Raw genomic sequence first — 17,329 nt, forward strand, 5'->3', positions numbered from 1 at the left:
CGCACTCCTTACAACTAAATTTCAGAAATGAAAGGGCTCTTTAAAGATGACTTATTGTACTATTTTGAAGAATGAAAAAGTATTCTACTTGAGGTCCAGACACCGTGCATTTTCACTTTTCAAGCAATGGAGCTACGTTATAAAAGACTGGTCCTAGGCAAACTAGCTCAAGCCAAATTATTCAAATAAGTCTGGACTAAGCTAGCGACCAAAAATAGGTGGTGGAGCACTCTTGGGTTTGGGCTTTTACAGCACAGAACAAAGAGTTACATAAAAATACTGGAGGAGGGAAAAGGAATTTTCAGGAATCCAACAGCTGAGAAAACATAGCAGAAGACACCAACGAAAAGACAAAGAAGACACAGAAATAGAGTCAAATCCATGCCCAACCGATACCTATGAAAAAACAGTGAGGTATCCAAAGGCAAGCGAGAACCTTCTTCTCTCTATTGTAATATTTTGTGTTAAGTGTTAAACTTCTTTAACTATTTTAAGTTAAGGTTATATGTTAATTTACCAAATCCTCAAAAATTATTTTGTCTTTAGCAAACAATTCATTATGACGTTCGCTGCTTCGCAAAATAGGCTCGCTGAACAAACATCAATATATAAAAGAGAAAAGAGTGAGTAATGGGGTGCACCGCTGCAAAATTCTTTGTTTCCCCTATTTCACAGGGTCAGAATGGTGTGTTTTTCTCCACACAAAATCCGACAGGTTTTACCTGATGAAAATTGTGCGGGGAAGGAGTGGTAATAATGTCCGCATATCTAGTAATCGTGATTTGTTTTCAAACTTTCATTTTGGGCGCAAACGGTATCCCCTCAAGACTATTAATGAGCTCCCAAAACAAGGCTTTAAGCAGGCCGAGTGCCTCTGGGTCTGAGACTTGGTAGTGATTCAAAAAGAACATTGAATAAGCATTTGCAATGCAATAGGTCTCGCATTATGAAAGTTTGAGCTATTGGTATTGTTAATGACAAATCTTGTATTTATGTGTTGGTTTTGAAAATAGCTAAATTAATAGCTTTGTCATTTACAATTCCAATAGTTTTAACTTTCGCAAATGTGACACCTATAGCATTTGTAATGCAATGTGTCGTATTTACGTGACTTAGATGTATTGATATTACAAATAACAATGGCTTTTCATTTTTCTTAATAATTAATACTTAAATAAAAGTTCTTCTAACTTATAATGGCAATAGCTTAAACTTTTGTAAATAACTTTTGTGAAGATTATGTTCAGTGTATTTTATTCTGACGAAAATCCAAGAACAGAAGTTAAATATTAACATATTTTTGTGACATTTGTAATAAAGCTTGAAACATTGAGAGAACATATTTGAACCAGTTGTTGTTGAATGGTTGCACAGAATGCTGCTGTGGTGGCGACGAGTGATGCTGTGGCGTTCAGTGATGCTGTGGTAGCCCATAGTGATGTTGTTGTGCCCCTGAGTGATGCTGTGGTGGTGCTGAGTGATGCTGTGGTGATGTGATAGAGTGAGTGCGATAGATAGAGGGAGGGCGATAGATAGAGGATGGGCGATAGAGGGAGAGCGATCGATAGAGGGAGGGAGAATGATAGATATAGGGAGGGAGAATGATAGATAGAGGGAGGGAGGGTGATAGAGGGAGGGAGGGCGATAGATAGAGGGAGGGTGATAGATAGATAGAGGGAGGGTGATAGATAGATAGAGGGAGGGTGATAGATGGATCGAGGGAGGGCGATAGATAGATAGAGGGAGGGCGATAGAGGGAGGGTGATAGATAGAGGGAGGGAGAATGATAGATAGAGGGAGGGAGAATGATAGATAGAGGGAGGGAGAATGATAGATATAGGGAGGGAGAATGATAGATAGAGGGAGGGAGGGCGATAGATAGAGGGAGGGAGGGTGATAGATAGAGGGAGGGAGGGCGATAGATAGAGGGAGGGAGGGCGATAGATAGAGGGAGGGAGGGCGATAGATAGAGGGAGGGAGGGCGATAGATAGAGGGAGGGAGGGCGATGGATAGAGGGAGGGAGGGCGATAGATAGAGGGAGGGAGGGCGATAGATAGAGGGAGGGAGGGCGATAGATAGAGGGAGGGAGGGCGATAGAGGGAGGGAGGGCGATAGAGGGAGGGAGGGCGATAGATAGAGGGAGGGAGGGCGATAGATAGAGGGAGGGAGGGCGATAGATAGAGGGAGGGAGGGCGATAGATAGAGGGAGGGAGGGCGATAGATAGAGGGAGGGAGGGCGATAGAGGGAGGGAGGGCGATAGAGGGAGGGAGGGCGATAGAGGGAGGGAGGGCGATAGATAGAGGGAGGGAGGGCGATAGAGGGAGGGAGGGCGATAGATAGAGGGAGGGCGATAGATAGAGGGAGGGCGATAGATAGAGGGAGGGTGATAGATGGATCGAGTGAGGGTGATAGATAGATAGAGTGAGGGCGATAGATAGATAGAGTGAGGGCGATAGATAGATAGAGTGAGGGCGATAGATAGATAGAGTGAGGGCGATAGATAGATAGAGTGAGGGCGATAGATAGATAGAGTGAGGGCGATAGATAGAGTGAGGGCGATAGATAGATAGAGAGAGGGTGATAGATAGATAGGTAGATAGATAGATAGATAGATAGATAGATAGATAGAGTGAGGGCGATAGATAGATAGATAGATAGATAGAGTGAGGGCGATAGATAGATAGATAGATAGAGTGAGGGCGATAGATAGAGTGAGGGCGATAGATAGAGGGAGGGAGGGCGATAGATAGAGGGAGGGTGATAGATGGATCGAGTGAGGGTGATAGATAGATAGATAGAGTGAGGGCGATAGATAGATAGAGTGAGGGTGATAGATAGATAGATAGAGTGAGGGTGATAGATAGAGTGAGGGCGACAGATAGATAGAGTGAGGGCGATAGATAGATAGAGTGAGGGCGATAGATAGATAGAGTGAGGGCGATAGATTGATAGAGTGAGGGCGATAGAGTGAGGGCGATAGATAGATAGATAGATAGATAGAGTGAGGGCGATAGATAGATAGATAGAGTGAGGGCGATAGATAGATCGATAGATAGATAGATAGATAGATAGAGTGAGGGCGATAGATAGATAGATAGATAGATAGATAGATAGATAGATAGAGTGAGGGAGGGCGATAGATAGAGTGAGGGCGATAGATAGATAGAGTGAGGGCGATAGATAGAGTGAGTGAGGGTGATAAAGTGAGTGAGGACGAAAGAGTGAGTGAGGACGATAGAGTGAGTGAGGGTGGTAGAGTGAGGGTGGTAGAGTGAGGGTGGTAGAGTGAGGTGGTAGCGTGAGTGTGGTAGAGTGAGGGCGGTAGCGTGAGGTGGTAGCGTGAGGGCGGTAGAGTGAGGGCAGTAGAGTGCTAGAGAGAGGGTGGTAGAATGGTAGAGTGAGGGCGGTAGAGTGAGGGCGTGAGGCGGTAGAGTGGTAGAGTGAGGGCGGTGGAGTGTTAGAGTGAGAGTGGTAGAGTGAGGGCGGTAGAGTGGTAGAGTGAGGGCAGTAGAGTGAGGGCAGTAGAGTGGTAGAGTGAGGGCGGTAGAGTGAGGGCGGTAGAGCGGAGAGTGAGCACGGTAGAGTGAGGGAGGTCGAGTGAGGGCAGTAGAGTGGTAGAAAAGGGCGGTAGAGTGAGGGCGGTAGAGTGAGGGTGTTGGAGTGACGGCGGTAGAGTGGTAGATCGAGGGCGGTAGAGTGAGGGCGGTAGATCGGTAGAGTGAGTCTTTTAGAGTGAGGGTGGTAGAGCGGTAGAGTGAGGGCGGTAGAGTGGTAGAGTGAGGGCGGTAGATCGGTAGAGTGAGTCTTTTAGAGTGAGGGCGGTAGAGTGGTAGAGTGAGGGCGGTAGAGTGGTAGAGTGAGGGTGGTAGAGCGGTAGAGTGAGGGCGGTAGAGTGGTAGAGTGAGGGCGGTAGATCGGTAGAGTGAGTCTTTTAGAGTGAGGGCGGTAGAGTGGTAGAGTGAGGGCGGTAGAGTGGTAGAGTGAGGGCGGTAGAGTGAGGGTGGTAGAGTGAGGGCGGTAGAATGAGGGCGGTAGAGCGGTAGAGTGAGGGCAGTAGAGTGGTAGAGTGAGGGTGGTAGAATGAGGGTGTGAGGGTGGTAGAGGGGCAGAGTGAGAGTGGTAGAGTGAGGGCGATAGAGTGGTAGAGTGAGGGCGGTAGATCGGTAGAGTGAGTCTTTTAGAGTGAGGGCGGTAGAGTGGTAGAGTGAGGGCGGTAGAGTGGTAGAGTGAGGGCGGTAGAGTGAGGGTGGTAGAGTGAGGGCGGTAGAATGAGGGCGGTAGAGCGGTAGAGTGAGGGCAGTAGAGTGGTAGAGTGAGGGTGGTAGAATGAGGGTGTGAGGGTGGTAGAGGGGCAGAGTGAGAGTGGTAGAGTGAGGGCGATAGAGTGGTAGAGTGAGGGCGATAGAGTGGTAGAGTGAGGGCGAAAGAGTGGTAGAGTGAGGGAGGTCGAGTGGTAGAGTGAGGGCGGTAGAGTGGTAGAGTGAGGGCGGTAAAGTGTGTGGCTGAAGGTGGCACGCAGCTCTCTGCTGCTGGCACATTCTCCTACTGAACTATCGTTTTAGTTTGGGAGTATTAGCATTTTAATGCAGTTCTAAGCCATGCATGCTTCCCTTGTTGCGAAAGCAAGAGGTGACGGACCAACACGGGGTTGGGGGGGTGGGGGGTGAGGAGGTAGAATGAGATGAGCAGACTTTGTTCTAAAAAGATTAAAGAGTCGTGGTTTCCTCTGAAGGCACCGGGGCACATGTTCAATGCTGAGTGGAAGGAGGGAGCACAAGAAGCGAGGAGAGAAGAGGGAGGGAGGGGGTCACGGGGAGCTATGGGGAATGCTATGCTGACATTTTTAACACCACAGACACGCATAGAAAAAAGCCAATAACAAAAATAAGCTGTGTTTTAGGAAGGAACAGGAAGAAGGCTGTTTGTGAGGGTGCACGTGTGATTGTGCAGTGTGGGCTTGCATGTGTGTTTGGTATGGAAATGCATGTATGCATATGAGACTGCATGTATGAATGTGCTTGTTTATAGAAATGTGAGTGCGTGTCTATTTGCATGTATGTAATTATTTAGGCACCTGTGCTCATGCATGAGCCTGTGCCTTGATGTGCGCATTCCCACGCATGTGAGTATTATTGTAGGTCTGTTTGCGTACAAATGTGTGGTGTACCTTTGTACACGATTATCCTTGTTAATTTGCATACCGTCAAATTGCATATTAAACTATCTGAAGGTTCTTCTCTATTGGCCCCGGGTTAATGTTATTCTTTATAACACCATTCTGACAAGCAACCTGCTGATTGTGCGTGCAAGATATTGGGGAAATCCGAGCGGCATAACCAAAGCAGGTGCTCCCGCAAGAAACATAATGAAGTCAGACTGCCGTTGGAATTTCTTATTTTGCAGAAACAATGCCCTAAATCTGCTGCTTATTTCTGCAATACAAAGATGCACATCCCAGTGGTGCGTGCGCGCGCACACACAACATTTTTAAAATGCCATGCAATGCCACATTTCCATTAGTGAACTGCGGGCCTTCTTAAAAGGAAAGAAGAGACCCGGTGGGGGGGACGGACAAGGGGGAGGATGACAGAATGAGAGATGGGGAGCTAATGAAACAAGCATTGGCGGTCCCTTTCAAGTGAAAGCGGGATGTAATTAGGGGGGAGGAGAAGTGAGGCCGAGACGCTGGTGAAGTAACAGATGCCTGTCAGAGTGCATTTTGGTGTGAAGGGCTGGTAAGGATAGGACTGAGTCAGTTACTTATAAAATAGTTTGATGCTTATGGATTACGAATTATAGCCAAGCAGCCAGTGTTAAGCTGTATGTTATATATATTTTTTTAAGATTGTTCAACATGGGTTAGATGTTAAAGGTAGACTGGTGGCGGATAGGTTTGGTTGTGGCAAGATAGTCATACCTGGTGCAGCAGCAGAAGTGGGCTATTTGTGTAAATGAACCAAGTCAAAAACGCTCTGCTGAGATTAACAGAGATTGTGTGAAATCACCTATGCACACTGGTGTTAAGGGAGAGCACTTTGATCATTGTGAATTCCAAACCTGATGTATGGATGGCAACCAGCTAACAATTGCGACCCAGGGGGTCTGATTGCAGCAGCCTGTAGTTAAGATGCTTCTTCAGAACGTTGCCTTTTCCTGGCTGGAACAGAGTGATTTACATAGAAGATATGCGGCGTCTCACAAGTACATACGAATACTGTGTAAGTGTATGACTTCGCAGCGAAAAGTTCATAAAAGCTGTAGAAGCTGCATGAGCATTTGGCACAGCTTATTAAATGTAGGGTAAGCATACGACGTCGGGTACCATTTAAAAGGAGTGGCGTGAATACGTGACATCAGACAGTTATTCCAGTTGGCAAGCAAGAAGCATCTGTGGCTATTTGCAAATTCCATTGTGAGAAATTAAAACGGACATATTAGAGAGGGCGTCCAATTGGACCATCGGGGGCTGTTTATAAGAGGCATTGAAGCATGTGACATCAGACAGAGGGGGTGCCCTTAGGACATTGGGGGTCACTTATATGCGATGGCATTTGAGATTCGACATCTGACAGGGGGCATTTACAAGAGGTGCAGAGTGAGAAACTTTAGACGCAGCTATCAAAGTGGGACATCGTGAGCTATCACTTACTAGCAGTACTCTGTAAACAAGGTGCCTTTTCGCTGCTGCATGAAATGCATTTACATTTCAATCAAGAATAACAAAGAGAGCGAGTGCAAGGGAAGGAGAGGTGGAGTGCGGGGGGGGGGGGACATGAGAGGTTTTAAAAGGCGCACATGAGAAGGGTTTCAAGAGGACAAGTGGAGGTAGCGGGAAATCAATGAGGGATTTACTGAATGGCTGCAAAAGAAGCAACAATGAGCGAGGCGGGGGGAGGACACTCAGGGAGAGAGAGGGGTGGCAGGGATTGAGACAGAGTGTGGGAGGAAACAGAGAGAGACAGGCAGAGATAGAAAATGGGAGGGATTGAGAGATGGATAGAAAAGGAGAGCACAGGCAGAGAGAGACAGAGGAGGTAGGCCAAGGGAGTCTGCGAAAGAGAGAGGCAAAACGAAAAGGAATTAACAAGGGGGAGCGGCATGCATAATCCTGATCTAGGAAGAAGCCCAGGGGAGCTTTGAAGCTCTCGGAGAATGAAGTGTGAAGCAGTGGGCGGGGAAGCACAGGAGCAAATGGTAAGGGGAGGAGAAATGCTGCTGCCAGGAGGAAGGCTCGGGCAAGCTCGTGCACAAGAGCACATGCACTCGTGGAAATCCTCTTTGAGAGCCAATCAGCTGCCTGAAGAGAGCCTTTGGGGAAAGAACTGGATCAGCGACATAAGGACTCACCCCTGTTTTATATTTCTGCGAAATAGAAAAGGGGCGAGCCCTAAAAAGGCTCTTAACAAGCCATATATTCATATCCTTAACTTTACAGGCAGAAACACTGATTGATTTATGAACAAACAATGTGAAAAATGATTTAGTTCCTATTATTATTTCACGTTTTACTTAATCTTCCATTCCCTAAGACCGTTTCCAGGATGCTGTGCTTCTGTATTTTTTTCATGTAGCATATTACTCTTGTACAGAAGATACTTTCAATGGAGTCGCTCTTGGGGCCGTATTACAGAGCGTGCCCCGGGGGTGCAACAGGCATGTGTACCAGCAGTGAGCACCACCGGGGCACATTCGTACTACAGAATGGGCCACAGACCCCTGTGCAGCCCGTTCTGTAATAAAGATAGCGCTGGCACTCACGTGGCCCCATGCCAATGAGGGAATCCCTTTGACTATGTGCCTGCGCCGTATTATGGACGCGGGCGGAAAGGTAAAGAAGCAGTCAGGAGGCGAACTAAAAGTGTGCCACCAAAAGGTGGTGCACTGAAAGTGCACCTCCTAGGGGCAGCCCTATGGAGGGGAGAGAGGGGGTCCCATGGATCCCCCAGACATCTCCTTGCAGGCAGGTGCAGTCCCTCACTGCACCCGCCTGCAAGGGGATCTCTAATCCCCTTGAAAGTGCTGGGCAGGTGCCACCTGCGCAGTGAAACACAGAGAGGCTTTGAAGCAGCGGGTCCATATTTCACTTGAAAGCGCAGCCCCAGGGCAGCAAGCTTTCGCAGCTGGCCTCAGGGCAGCACATTCACCATGATAGAGCGCACTTTCGCTGTTTGCACCCGGCACATCTGTTTACAGGTGTGCTGTGGTGCAAACAGGGAAAGTGCACCCTATGATAATACGGCCCTGGAGCTTATAACTGGACATGATAGAGAGAGCCCGGAGTTGAGGATGAAAACGGTGTGAGTTTATCAGGTGCCTGCCAGTTGGTAAAAAAGGTGTTGAGAAATACAAGGTCATCCAATCCTTGACCTATATGCAGAGCACAAAGAGCAATGGTCACATTTTTCAGTTGTGATTCTGTGCAATGTGTGTGAAGGAGGTACACAGTAGTCAACACATTGACAAGGTGAAAGTAAAATAAAATACAGTATGTGAGGGTGGGTGGGTGCTCTGTGTGTTTGACGGGTGGTGAAGTGAAAAAGTGCATTCAGGCAAAAGCGAAAAGAGGGTGCTGAAATGAAAGAGATACAAGTAAAGATACACAGATGAATGAGAAGTGAGAGAAAAAGGGCATACGTGTCAAACAGAGTGGACATAGCGGAGTGTTTGGGAGACCGAAGACCACTACGTTTTCCACTGGCCTCAGTAATGTTTAATTCAGAATTTAAATATGTTCAATATTATTAACAACAAAATAATTGTTAATACTCATTGATCTTAAACAGCTAACAACTACTGACAGAGAATGGTATCGAAATCACAGATACATAGTTTACTTGTTAAACCCACATCCTTAATAATACAGGCCACACGCCCTTTATAGAACCCCCACCGACCCCGCTTTTTTCATCCCACTTAAAGCCCTGCCTCAAATACTTAGCAAAATGAACAGGGCCTTAGGAAGCAATGGCTCTCGATACCTTTAGGACTCATCCCCGGAATGGTAACCTCTGGTCCCTGGGCAATTTACCTCCAGAGTACCAAGTAGGCCACAAAAAGAAGAAGGTCCCTCCAGGTCATGGTATTCGTCACTGGAACACATTGATACATTCTCAAGAGGAACACCAACTTACATTCTCAAGAGGAACACCAACTCATTTGCGGTTTAAGAAACATCAAAAAGTATGTTTATTAAATAACATCGACATATTACATGGACGTACAGCTCCTGGAAGGCATTGGTAAGACCGCGACACACAGGGTTGCAGGATTCTCGGTCACACTGCCTGTACACCTTTATTACTTACAGGCAACCTTTTACACCTTCCTGTATACATGGAACTCTTTTTCTCACTTTACATCACTTGCTGCATCCAACTGTCCCGTGTACTTACCTCATTTGGAAAATATACTCTTCTGTAGCTGGAAGACAGCAAGTTTATAAAACAAATAAAGTATACAAATGAATAAATAAAACACATCTAAGCTTCTTTCGCTTAGAGACGTATGATTCCTAGTACTGGCCTCATCGTCAGCCATCTTAGATTTCATGCTGTAATGATGCAGTACCTTTACTAGCCTCCAGGCTTCACTAATCACTGCATACTGGAGCCGATTCAGCACAAACCCATCAATGTCCTTCAGCAGCTTAACTGGGGACATGCCAATCTCCTTCATAAGAGCATAAGTTGTTTCAACTGTAGCAGGGTCTGTTTCTGGATGAGGCACCAGCTCGACCAGTGGCACATAGTAAGGTGGGTTTACCTGCATAGGTAGAAATACAGAAAACATGACTTAAGTCGTATATCACCAGTAGTCAATTATTATTGAATGTTAGCAAAAAAATATCCTCCGTGTCATTGCCCTTCAGAAATGAATTAAATATGATCATGCATGGAATCCTATTTTCTGATATTAAAACTACAGAAATACAGAAAAGGTCATCAACGGCCATCATACTGTAGAGGTTTTATGCATTTTACAATGAATGTGCATTATTAACAATGTGCAGAATAGTAATATGCACTCAAATTTACATATGCATACTACTCATATGATGCTATTGCCTTGGAAACGATTTTGATATGACCTGTTAAAGTATATTTTCTAGGCTTGTGCTAACTTGGGGGCTCATTATGTTGGCGGGAGGATTGCCACCGCCGGCCGGCGGTGCGATCCTCCCGCCATCACAATGTGATTCACCCACCACCAAATTAGGATAGTGGTGGGAATCACATTGGTTCCGCGGTGGATGGAAAGTCCGTCCGCCATGGTCCCACAAGGAGGTCCTTTTCCGCCCGCCTTCCGGAACCAGGGCATCATTGCGGCGGTGCCGTGCAGGCACCGCCGTAGTGATTAGGATGAGCCCTTATGCCTGTCTTTTTGCAGCAGATATTCTGCCGCAAAAAGACAGGCTGTGACTGGCATTGGGGGCCCATTGTGGGCCCCCTCAGTGGGAGGGGGAACTGGGGGGGTACCCATAGTACCCCCCTACATTTCCATGCAGAAGGTGGCAGGCACTGCATGGTGCCTGCCACGTTGTGCATGGAAATGCACATTGTGGAGTTTTCACATTGCGGACTGTGCTGCAGCCAACAGTCAGGCCAGTGATAAGGCCAGCACGCGACCCCAGGGTGGCGGGCGTATACTAATTAGGCTGGTGTGACCGCCGCACGTCTGGCGGGTGGTCCCATCACCGTTATGATGGCGGGCAGAATGATGTCCGCCCGCCATCATAATGAGCCCCTAAGCTTCAGCTTGGCCTCAACGCCGTTTTGTTGAAAATCGATGCCTCATCATCTAACATTTACTGTTTATTATTTCTGCTGCACGTAGCCAAGCAAGTTTGTTTATTTCTGAATGACTTTATTCTTAACGACAGCATGGGCTCACGAATATAACAATTCTTCAAGGTTCTTCTGCCTGCACGTAGTACTGTATTCATTCACAACAGGTCAATGTTGTTTTGGTTCTCAGCCCTCTCACAAGTATCTGCTTTACCAAGGGTGAGACAGCTCACTTTCTGTGCTGAGGGTTTTGTGTGTTTTGAGAGTCAGAGCCATGATTGAGCCTTCAACAATGTTTCCATCTTGGCACTGCCAGGCTCCAACTCAATAAAAGATGATTTTGTAAGAAAACACTATAAGAAGTGTAGTTTTAAAAAAAAAATAGCCTATGCATTAATGTAAACAATCTTTCTTTGATTACTGCTGTTATTTGGCTTTGTACTTCTCTATAAGACCCGTGAAAGGTTTTACAAACTGTTAAATTAAAACTTACAAACGGTCTGAGAAAGGCCTTTGTTGAACATGTTGCAGGCGCCTGACACTTTCTGCCTCGCAAGGGTTACGTTGACTTCCCTGCCTTATTCTGGTCTGTATATTTGGGCATAATGTTTTACTTGAAAATATTTATTTACTTTCTAAAATGGTTAAGAATACGCAGTACAACAGATCTCTGCGCCAGAAAGGAGTAGCAAATACCTTTGCAAAAGTTGAACATTTTCTATCAATATCACAACATTTAAAATCATTTGATTATTCAATTATTCAATGGTCAGCAAACGCATTTTTTTCTGATCATATCCTCAGAGAATATGGTTATGTGACAGTTAGTCTCTTATTCTCTGACAGGTTTATAGGTTGTGAATCAAAATGTTGCCCATAGCCTCAGTGATATCATACTTTATTATTGACTTTCATTTTCATGAACTGAATTTGCTAAGGTATGGTGCAACTATTTTCTCTTCAGGTAGGACTAATTGTTTCCGCCACAGAAACGTCTAATTGGACAGCTGCTCAGTTTTTCCTTTCCCTCCTTCACTAAATTGTGCTACAAAAGTGCAGGAGACTAGCATTCTTCTGATTATCTATATTTTGTAACGACGTAAGCCTCATGGGCGGTGTGGCCATGGAAGGTGCCATATGAGTCACAATTTTACATAGTTGTCTAGTGCCATGAGCTCCAAAATTACTGCATAAGATCATCTGGGAAAATTTGCAACTAGAACATATCTGAGAGAAACCGCACTCGGATGAGTTGGAGATAGCCAGAATTCAGGGGTTCCGCTGTCCTGTGCACCGCTTCTAAATTGGTGGCACTCATGCTCCAGATGTCTGCCACTCCCTGCCCCTTGACTGCCAGTAGATGCCCGACTGGTTGCCTTGGTCTTGTACCTAATGGAACTGGGCAGAAGAAAGGCATATGAACTCTTTACAAACACCAGAGGGCAGAAGAGTGGTGTGTTGTTGAAACACACTCAGCCTGAATCAGAAATGAGTGGGTCTCATCATTCAAGAGAGAAAAGACGCCACAAAGCAATTAGTATCAGATTGTAATTGTATTTATATAGCGCTTACTACCCCAGCCAAGGCGTCGATGAGTATAGGGGTCCTCTGTACCCTGGGTGCATCATCGTGGGGTCTTCAGATAGTTCATTTAATTTTCTGGCCTCTGGCCCCACAATCCTAGGAGGTCCAACCACCATTGATGCAGGTACAGTGTAGCAGAGCAGGACACAGGAGTACTGGCCTTCCTATTTTGTTTTAATTCTAGCCCCATTGGTTTTCAGCACTGCATCTCACATTTTCACTTATTTGGGGATCAGGATTGCAATGGGGAAGATGCAGGGGGAGATAGAAAGATAAACAAAACTTCAGGGTCATATTTTTGGAGCCTGAAGAGAAGATTGGGATGCTATGAAGAAAACGCAATTCTGTCTACACAGGTTTTGCTTTATAAATGAGAGAAAGGACACAAGAAGGGTTAAAGCTGTAAGACAATTCTAATAATAATATGGAATAATCATTATGATATTGTGCTTTATCTGTGTCCAATGTCCTGACATGTATGTGTTGTGTAGAATGTGATTGTTCTCTCAAATATGCTATGCTGTTATGCTCCTTGTTTTGGTTTTGTTTATGTATATTCTGAACTCATGTGGAGCTCACAAAATCTATGTGTTTATCTTTGATAAAAATCGTTTTTATTGTAAAATACAAATATTTATATTGATGAAAAATAAATTATAAATCAAACTTGTCTGATCTATGGTTCCTTAATATTGTAAACTTATTGTCCTTGTATTGATTTAACTGGAGAAGTTTATGTTTGTTTTGCTGTTTGTTATGGAGAAAACAACATGAAACTGCTGAAGAAGAGGCAGGGCTCAGTAGAGGGTACATCTCCCTCATCACGGCTCTACAAAGTTCTCCAGGCACGACTTCCCAAATATCTTGACCCGAATAGTTCCATACTTTGTCTGGGTTAGCTAAATTATTTTTTCTCTAAATTTTAGTGTATTGGGTTGCAAGAAACCTGGGAAATGGAGCTGGTTTATTGTATTAATGGAATCAACAACTAGAAGAACTTGAGGCAACGTGGGGAATATGGATTGAATTCAATGCCCATTGAGTAAACGCTGCAGATAATGCGTAATGTTGCACAAAATTAGGTTTAGACACTTCCACTCATTTTTTTGAATGTAGATAAACATGGATCATCTGTTATGAATTGTCTGGAAGGAATTCACTTTAAGGATAGTCCACGATCGTTGTTTAGATGTGGTCACACACCATTTTTATTAATACATTGCCTTGCAATATCAGGAAAACCTTTCCCTCGGGCTCTGCATTACCACGTCAACAATGTTACTGACATCAGAGTTTTGCCCCACCAGTACGAACACATTGCTAAGAATATGGGATAATAGGATCCTCTGGGCTGAGGGGAATTTAGTTTAGTACATAGGATTGCACATGAGCTGAGGGCAATGGAAAGATAAGAAACAGAAACTCTTAATTTTGCCCTTTTGTGTAATTATGAGGTGTTCATGGAGAAACTAATACCACTGTCGTGTGCAATTGAGTGAAACAAACATAAATTGATTACAACCAGTAAAGTGGACTAAGGAGGTACAAGGAATGTCGAGGATCATTTACAAACTTAAGAAAACTAGGCAGGGATAGAGCAAAATAAATATTAAAGAGATGAGAAGTAATAGTGAATGAAGTGAAGGAGAATGACCAGTAGGGCTTTACGACGATGTACTGAATCACTTGAATAATTAAAGGGGTAAGGATGTAGGGTCAATGCAGGATTAAACTAATTAAACAAAATCAACCAATTGTATGGTACCTTGGACAATGTTATGGTATAACTAGGCTTCCCTGTTTTCAGTTTCTATTTATTGTGAATTCTGATGGAGTTGTTTGGCAGTGTTTTCCACTTTCTTTCAAAATTAGTAAAAATCAGTGGTTATTTGTGTTCAATCTATTTTTTCTCTGTACAAAATCAAAGGGATGGTCTTTTTCCTGTGCTTATATTTCCTTACTTTCCTCATTCATTCCTATTGTCAATTATTCTTAACTCCTTCAATACTTCTAACTCCCATCGTTGTACCTTTCCTTAAATTTGATTGTGCAAGTAACTTTTCATTGTTTCTCTCACCAAACCCGCCTGTCGAATTTCCCAGTGATCAAACTCATCTTTCCAGTGGTCCAGTCCCACCCCATGTCATGAATATGCACTGGTGGATATTGTTTTGCACCTCATTAAGATTTGATAGTAGCAGATAAAATATTGATTGTGGGCACTGAAAGCACCTACCTTTTAAACCTTATTACCATTTTTTGCAGTGATTTCAAATTGCCCTGGTCTTCAACTTCGAGATATCAAAAAAGAAGTGGGTTAGATGTATTATTATTCTCTGATCTCGGCCTATTCCTTCTCTTGCTGGTCATAGGAGAGAAGCCTGTTAAGTAATTACTGCACACACTGTAGACTCTAAGGACTTTGGTGGCAACAAACTGTGCTACTGTATCGCAGCAGAATAGGCAGTAAAATAACTTCATGATCTAAAGGATGTCTTGGTCTATTTGTCTGCGCAAGTAGCACCATGAATCAAGTATATTTGAGATTGTTGGGCCATGTCTATGACATTTAGTGTTTATTTAAGTCAGCACATTGATTTTATCAAGCATGTTGGTGTTTGTTTCTTTCTAAGAAGTATGGAGACAATGTCTCTGCAAGGCATGTGAGAGAGTTGCACAAGGCATTTTAACTTTCTGGTCCATGCAGGAGTTGCCAAATCATTTGAGGAATTTGAAGGGAGGGACCTGGAGCACATGATGTATTATGAACAAGCCAGAGAGACTTTGAACCTTGTTCATCTGCCCTGAATGCAAGTATAGCCCTACCTTTATTGGTCAAAGGGCAGTGGGAATGAGCTCAGAACCACTATATGTTGCCTTTTTGGCATTCACTATTGACTTTGATACACTGAATTAGACTATGTTGTGGGTGAAGTTGTGAGGCTGGGGGAATTCCAGAGTGTCTTCTTACACTACTTCATACTTTATACACTGAAACATTAGTAAGAATACATTGTGGGACTCAAAAGATATGTACCCGAAAAATTGATGCACATTGTAATGCTAAAGGGGGATGTGTCCTGATCCCCAGGCCCTTTTAGGTATTGATAATCGCGGCAAATTGACACTCTAAAAATCTAGACATTGACGTATCAGTTTTCTTTGATCAGTTAAATAGATGTGGAAATATACTATGTGCAACCTAATTTTTATAACAACCAAAAAATAAATCCAGATAAATACCAATAAAATGAAAAATATAACTAGTGATAAATACGTACAGAGCCGTCATAAACTCATTAAATAGGAGATTTTGCATAATTCTTAAAAAGGTGAGTGCTCTGTACTTGAAAGAAACGCTTGATCAGTCGCAAGGCCAGGCTCATTTAACACAAATTAGACAAGTGGAGATTCGATATCTGGATATTGTATCCTCAGTATATGACGGAAATGGCACAGATGTCCATAAACAACTTTCAACTATTGCACGCCATGTTAAAACAGACTTGTTGAGCTTGATTTCTTCTTACAGTTTTGCCTTTTATATGTAGAGGGAGAGGTATTTAGAGTACAATGGTTTAAGAGACACTAGGTTTGTACAGTGGAATGTAGATTGCCTCTATATTGGCAATCCTAAGAGCTTTGAAGTGGCTATGTGGTGGCATTAGGGGATAATTAGCACTTTTTAGACCCTAATTTTCTTAGCCCATGAAGTGGATACTTCTATACAAGAGCAATTCTAATGTAGGCATGGCTTACTTTAAAGGAAGCAACACTATATTTCCAAATGTGTATGTTTTGATCTTTTAACATGAAGACAAAATATTAAAGGAAAAAGGACCCTAAGCCTCTACATAAATCGGATATTGCAAGATAACTTACAAATCTAGCTACTAGTGAAGCCACGCGGCCAATGGTCCAGTCATCCTATATGGGTACAGGCCTCCATTACTACTAGCAATTGTGTTATGTACAATTGAGGATATGTTCCTCCACATAAATGTAGCTCTCGGTAGTACTTACAGGATGGGCCACAATACATGTTTTAACATGCTTCAGTCCTGTGAATATCTTTACTGGAGACAGGCAAGAGGTCGAGCTGCTAAATATTACGTTATCACTGGCAAGGGCGTCCAGCTGTCCAAACACCTTCTGCTTGAATTCCAAAACCTCTGGGATACATTCCTGGAAAACAGAGGAAACTGATCTCAGCTTCATATTTTAGTATCAGCAGTAGATAGTAATTTGTATGCATTCATAAAACTCTTGCTCAATCAAAGCCATGCATGTAAACATTATCAAAGCTTAATGAAGGTATAGCAAACTGGTTCATGAAAGCAGTGTTATCTTTTGTCCTTCGATGGGCTTCCGTATTCCTTTGTTTTTCTCTGTTCACTACCTTTCTAACACAGTTCAGTTATGAATATGTAGAGAGGAGACCATCAGAATGGGCTGGGAGAAAGAGTGAGACAGACAGACAGGAAGTGCGAAAGACAGAAGAAGGGTGGGAGATATGAAAGAGCTTTTAAAAAAGAGGACACATCTCAGACAGGGGAGGTAGATAGTGAGGAGAGAAAGAAAGGAAGGGAGTGAAATTCGATTGTTAGAGAGAGTCAGAGGGAGTCAGGGGAGCATGTAAAAACAGAGCAAAACATGTGTGAGTGCGTGCATGTGTGCATGTGTGTGTGTGCTAGTTCTGTAAGAACTGCCTGTCTGAAAATTACAGTGAGCACCTGATAGGTAGGGGGTCCCAGGCAGCTCCCATCATGTTTTGTCAGGCGAGCTTGCATGACACACAAGGCCCTTCACCGTAACACCTTCTGTACCTAGCTCAAAAACTGGAACCCTCTGGTGGTAGAAGATCTTCTAGGAGTTCCAGCACCCTGCTGCTAAAACCTCAAAAATTCAAAAGAAAGAAAACATATAATCGAGCTTTCTCTGGTGTTGCCCCGAGAATCT

At 43.9% G+C, this 17,329-nt stretch overlaps 1 protein-coding gene across 1 annotated transcript in view; it reads right to left on the bottom strand.

Moving 5' to 3' along the window:
• The window catches only part of CRYL1 (crystallin lambda 1), a 599,473-nt gene that overhangs the window by 110,888 nt on the left and 471,256 nt on the right, over positions 1 to 17,329 (bottom strand). The window contains exons 4-5 of the mRNA XM_078657074.1: positions 16,394 to 16,555; positions 9,570 to 9,764 (exon numbers count right to left, since the gene is read on the bottom strand). Of these exons, the coding sequence (XP_078513200.1) occupies positions 9,570 to 9,764; positions 16,394 to 16,555 (357 nt within the window). The remainder of the gene's footprint in view (positions 1 to 9,569; positions 9,765 to 16,393; positions 16,556 to 17,329) is intronic.

Source organism: Lissotriton helveticus, chromosome 8 (genome assembly GCF_964261635.1).
Source record: "Lissotriton helveticus chromosome 8, aLisHel1.1, whole genome shotgun sequence".
Classification (NCBI taxonomy): Eukaryota; Metazoa; Chordata; class Amphibia; order Caudata; family Salamandridae; genus Lissotriton; species Lissotriton helveticus.